Source organism: Ilyonectria robusta (genome assembly GCF_021365365.1).
Source record: "Ilyonectria robusta strain PMI_751 chromosome Unknown BGZ61scaffold_29, whole genome shotgun sequence".
Classification (NCBI taxonomy): domain Eukaryota; kingdom Fungi; phylum Ascomycota; class Sordariomycetes; order Hypocreales; family Nectriaceae; genus Ilyonectria; species Ilyonectria robusta.
The window spans coordinates 569,763-575,831 of record NW_025764463.1 but is presented as its reverse complement, the minus strand read 5'-3'; the positions used below and the strand labels follow the sequence as shown (position 1 = coordinate 575,831).

The window sequence follows — 6,069 nt, the reverse complement described above, 5'->3', positions numbered from 1 at the left end:
ACATACATAATAAGCGAATGTCCCAAACAAGTAAATATCCCAAAAATCCTAACCTCTAAAGTTAAAACCTCAATAAAACCACAACAATATAATTAATCAATTAAAACTAATCGCTATACTCTTCTCCAGAGGTCTCAATTATAGCCTGACAGGTCCTTACATTATAACCAGCCTTTCCACATATTCCACAGCGCCTTTCCCTCGGCGGCGCCGACCTTCGTCGACCACTACTTCTCGATGATTCAGCCACTACCTGCGCATTAACGTCTCTCTGATCTATCTCATCCCTTCCCTCATCTAGAGTCATCTTCCCTCTATTCTGTAGGCGGGTTCTTTTCGCTCTGCGCCGCTTACTAAGGGTCTCATTTGCCTGTCGAAGGATCTGGTTCTCAGACTTCAATAATGCTATCTGATGCATTATTGCCTTTGTTCCCTTAGAAAATGACTCGAGCGCCTCAAGGATAGATGTCGGAGAGCTGCTTTGATGCCTCCTAACTCGTCTTTTGAGGTATTCGGACTGCGAGCTGGCCTCAAGGACTGTCTTTGGGGTCTTCGAGACCCAAGGGTCAGGGAGGCTGACCTCCTCCTCAACCGGTATTGGAGTCCGTAGCTGCACATCAAGCTTTGATATGACATTTTCTGAGTCTAAAGGAGCAAGTCCGGCCCCTCGAAAACCCCCTTTAATATTGCTCTCCGTCATGGCGGCTTGGTGGGCGGCATAAAAGGCCGGAAAGAACTCAGTCTTTGAAACGTGGGTTATAGAGCATCTGATCAACTGCTCAATTTCTTAACCATAGGCTTTTTTAAGCGGCCCAAAGCACCCAACATCAAGAGGCTGAAGTAGATGAGACGAATGAGGTGGCATACAAAGTGTAATAATATCGTTCTGTTCACAATATTTCTTAAAGTTGACTGAGTGGTGACTTTCGTGCCCATCGAGGATCAGAAGACGATAGCGACCGGTCGATCGATTCTTTATGTGCCGGTCAAAGTGCTTGAGCCACTCAAGACCTGTCTCATTGTCGGTCCAGCCATTTTGAGTCGTCGCAATAGCCCAATCGCCCGGGAGGTTGCTTTCCCGGTACCAGCTGGCGAGGTGATATTGGCCCGCAACTACGATAAACGGCTGGATCGCCCAGCCTTCCGCATTAATCGCCTGAATGACTGTAACCCATTCCCGATTTCCAGGCTGCACTGATTTCGGGTTTCCACGCCTATCTGCACCTGTAACGACCATTCCGCTTGCAATTATGCCCATCATAAAGCCGGTCTCATCAAAGTTGTAGATATCAGCTAGGTCGATACCATATTTCGCGATTGTATTCTCCACAAGCCGGAACCAATTGCGAATAATGGTTGGATCTTTGCATTTGGCCCTCTGATAGTTGTATTTACGAAAAAAACGCGTCTTGAGCTCTGGTTGTCGCCTGACGAAGTTAGAAGCCCAGCGCTTGCCGACAGGTAACGCGTCGCGGTCAGCGAGCAGTCGGTTAGCCATTTCTTCAACACCACGCAGTCGCGGGGGAAACCCTCGCGAATCTAGGTCGAGAATGAATTGAACAATAATCTGTTCCTCTAGATCGGATAGCTTGCGTGACTTAGGGATAATATCGCGTCGAGACTGCATGCCTTTCTGGCGGCGCCCTAGCCTTTTATTGCAGACATGGTAGATTGATGCAGCGCGTCGGATGCTTAATGATGGATTGTTTTGAAGGGCTTGAAGAGCAAGAAGGATATTAGCCTCTTTATTAAATTGAGACATGTTTGGTGGTGGTAAATTAATTAATCAAATGGAAGAAAGAGAGATTGAGGGATTTTGGGACATTCGCTTGTCTGGGACATTCGCTTATTATGTACGTTATATATTATCTTATATTAAAGTTTTAAAATAACTTTTTAAATATAAATTTATAAAATCTAAAAGAAATAATACTCTATTATTATACTATAATAACTATATAGATAATATTTAGTTAAGATTTATTAAAAATTAATAGTTTTTATAAGGGGGTTAAAAACAGCATTTTATATAGGATTTTAAAGTGAGCTACTCACTTATCTAAGACACTCACTTATCATACACGTTAGTATACTATAAATAATTTAAATTTTCGTATATAAAAACAGGGTGGCCAAAGGGGGGGTGCAAAGCAGGTGAAGGACGTTAAGTCTTAGTTGAGTCGTTCGGTGTTTTCTTCGAGGGATCAGCCCGTTTTAAGCACACAGATATCGTCAGCGTAGCCGAAGCGGTGGATTTTGTCTTCTAGAAAGCTGTCTGCTATGTATAGCATGAAGAGGACTGGGGATGCGGGTGATCCCTCTGGTAGTCCGCATGCGATCTCTCGGGGCTCCGTTGTTGTGTCTTCGAGCCGGATCTAGCGTGTGCCTCTTCTATGAATGAGACGACGAATCTGACCAGGTTGCTGGCCACCCCTGCAGCCTCATTCGCAGCATCAGGCGTTTCCGGAGAGTAGCGTCAAAACTCCCTACACACCTAGTGTTATCCTCGCCGTGCCCCTGCTTTCACACGCGAGGGCAGCGCCAGGAGCAGCCTTCACTTGATACTGGTCCAAGTCCTCCCGAACCATATAGGTAGTGCGCAACCTACCGCAATGTCACCCGTTGCTCGTCCGCTTCGTCTCTTGGGCGTTGCAATTCTCGGGGAGCATCGCTCTGACTGGCGCCGGAGCCCGATTCGACGCCGGGACTCTGGCTTTGCAAGGGGTAGCTCGCGTGCGTAGGAATGCTGTCGCCTCTCTGCCCATAGGTGCTCCCGCAGCCGTGATCGTGCCACACGAGAGCCACGAGCTTGTTGAGGACAATGAACTCCATTTTGAGCTTGATGCTGTACACGACTGGTTTCATGGTGGCCTCGATGACATAGAAGCCAGTGAACTCAAAGAGCACCAGGCTTAGGTCCAAGGGGACGACAAGGGCGTTGACAAGAATCAAGTGTGACATGACCCTCGACTCCTCGCGGCCCCTAGCTGCCAGGGCGGGTTGAAGACATCGAGCGAGTTTGTAGGCTTCGTAGATGTAAAGTCCAGATATGATGAGTTCCTGAAGGGCGAAGCCAATGATATGAATCCTCTCGAAAACCCGGAACCCGCCAAGGAAAGGATCAGGGTTTCCGGAATTGGCACCCAGGAAGAGGACTGTGGTTGGGATATGGAGAATGCAAAAGTTTGTTATGATCATGGTGAGAACCCAGCGGAGCTCCGCTGTATTGTGAACCAGCAAATGGAGGCGAGAGTATAGGACAACGGCTTGGCCGGTCACCATGAAGTACCAGGCCAGGTCGTTGAGGACGCTCATGACGAAGTCTGGGCCGACAGCGTAAAGGCGGAACAAGACTGTGATGGAATGGAGCGGTATGCCGAACGTGGCCACGCACATGCTCCAGAAGTACAAACCTCGTCGTTTCTTGAACGTGTAGAAGATGGAAATAGCGATTTCGACGGCATTATAGCATGAGATGCCGAAGAATGCGGCTATAATCATCGAGAGTGAGAGGGAAAGACCCGCGGCCCCGGTCTCGCCGGCCATGTTGAAGATTGAAGTCTTGGGTGAAATGTAAATGTGAAGAGATGGTTAGAAGGCTGAGCAGAGCAGGATCTCGAATCTCCATCCTTGTCCCAGCCCGTTACAGCGAGCCCGGGGGTCCTTCGAATCACCTAGTCTGTAAAGTGCTTTCTCTGTGTCCGACAACCTCTGATAAAGCTCTTTCGCTAATCTGTTGCCAATCGTGTACTTCTCCAATGTTCTAAGCGCGGGACGCTCTGTGGATCGCCATCCCCTTGCGGACATCGTTGGTGGCGAATTGGAGGTCGTTTTCGGCGTATTGTGGCATGCTAATTCCAAAATGTACTTGTTTTTCGATTCTCTTGATACGTTGTTGAGAAAACGCGATTTTCTTGTTAGGTTGCGGGGAAGTTTTTTGGGGTGTGGAGAGGTGCGCAGGAAGAAAAGCGGGGGGACTTGCAAATAGCCTCTTTTCATCCGTCGGCGATTTTGTGGCTAGGTCTGGATCGCGAAAAAAGGGTGCCGTGTGAGGCCACATGCAAAGCTAGTTCAAAACTAGGCCTGATGTTACCCCACAGATTCGGCAGGTTCACCAAGGCGGGCGGACCTATGTGTGGAAGTAAGATTACTCCGCACCACGCCAATTCAATCTGTGCCACACACTTGGGACAAACCTCACACAAAGGTCAAGGGCCGAGAACTTACCCATCTTGTGACCTCTCCCTCCTACGCGGCCTCTACGTCATTCCACTACCAGCTCTGCGTTATATCGAGCATCGATACCAGGCTGGAAGCCGCGGAGGAAGCTGTACTACAGATCGGGAATGCATTTCCTTTGGCTGGGCCAAGCGAATCTTGTCGCACTCTAGGCATTCGTCACCAAATATGGAGCTGCCGCCAACGACGTATATGTATGGATTGAGCGAGGATCTTCGCCCTGTCTACTGTGAATCGGCTTATCTACGTAGCAGGTTTTAAGTAGGGACTACAACGGGTCCTTTAATGAGCTAATTACCTCGCCCCTGGTGTGGTGGCTGGTCACGATGTATTGCGGGGCAGGGCTTTGCGGCGGAAGCTAACTCCTGCGAAGTGTGGGAGACTGTCCAGCGGCTCCAGATAGTCAGGTCGACCGCCGCAAAGGGAGAATTAATATCTGCCTCAAAGGTCCCATGGGCCGTCGTGCGTGCATGTGAAAGGGTGTGCCAAGGCCAAACAATCAGCACATCCGAGCCACTGCGCCAGGTCCAGGGTGCAGATTCCCAAGTTCACAGAGGCGAAGTTGATAATCCAGAGTCGAAGTTGGAATGACTCGGTAGAAACGCCACCATCCAAAGTTTGATTCTGTTCAGGAACCATGCCTGGGACCCTGAACGGACAGACAAACATGCATATCCACACACAGTTGCACACACAGATATACGTATTTACGCACAAACAAACGCGTACAACTTTGGATGCGACTTGGTCCGCGTGGTTCTCTGTGTTCCTGGAACCTCCGGGCCACGCCTGCAACTTTGTCGGCGCGGCGCGGGGCCAGCCTTCACGGAAACCAATCGCAGGGGCATATTACAACTCGCTCACCCCGGACCCGTCCGGCCTGAGGCAGCAAAGTTGCTGATGGTGTCCCCCCGATGGCCGTCGGATGTGTCGAGACATTGGGCTCGAATCAGCTGGTAGCTTGGTGTTTTCAGCCACGCTGCCGCCACGGAACATGCCGGTCTGATTAAAGGGGGAATGACGGAACATGCTGGAGGCAGTGCACGTAGCACTACTTGCGGGCTCAGTCGCCGGTTGGATGACGGTTTGATCAAGAAAGGAACCGGGGTAGAATCTTGGGCAGCCAGCGATCATGCAGGGAATCAGAGGCTGGCACATTTGACAGCAGGTCCGTGCTCCGGGGAAGCGGGTTCTGTCCGTGGGCCGGCCTGTGGCTGCGGGGCGCGGCATTGTTCCAGCCGCTAGCCAAGCTTGGACTGATTGGTGGCACGTGCTTGGCTCAAGCGGCAAGCCTGCCTTTGCCTTGCGCATCCACCATGTTTTTAGCGCCGCAGGGGGGCGCTTGGTCTTAAAGTGAAGCCCAGGTCGGGTCGAACCTTAATTCCAGATCGGCCAATGCTTGTCCAGCAGCTCTTCTTTGCGTCCTATGTGCCGAGGAACTGGGCAGAAAAGTAGTGCTGGCGTCACCGTAGTGTGCGTCCCTCGCCCCCCCCCCCGGAACTCCCAGCGGCACTACTTGCCGGAGTGGCTCATCCACGTCTCAGACAATTCATAGGCGTTGAAGTTCTTAAATTAGGGTATGAGGTGACTACGGATCTGGTTTCTTTAAGAATCATGTTTGCGCTCTAAGGAGCTCAGAGTGTATTCTGAATGTTAATTTGAGATATTCAAGATAGCAAACGAGCTCAAGTGGCCCTTGAAAAGATTTATATTTCGACATCTCGCAAATAATGCTGCGATCTCTACGGAATGTTCCATCCAGCACGCGCCCGCCACGATTCATGTATACTTTACAGAGGAGCTAACGCCTCGACGGATATCTCCCCATGC

At 50.3% G+C, this 6,069-nt stretch overlaps 1 protein-coding gene across 1 annotated transcript; it reads right to left on the bottom strand.

The window, feature by feature from the left end:
- Positions 1–2,278: 2,278 nt before the first annotated feature.
- On the bottom strand, positions 2,279–3,936 carry BGZ61DRAFT_509892 (uncharacterized protein; the record flags this gene model as incomplete). Its single annotated transcript, XM_046252029.1, has 2 exons — positions 2,679–3,936; positions 2,279–2,433 (listed from the first exon to the last, which is right to left on the bottom strand). Exons 1-2 carry the CDS (start codon positions 3,544–3,546, stop codon positions 2,279–2,281), a joined length of 1,023 nt encoding a protein of 340 aa, XP_046097613.1. The 5' UTR covers positions 3,547–3,936.
- Positions 3,937–6,069: the final 2,133 nt, after the last annotated feature.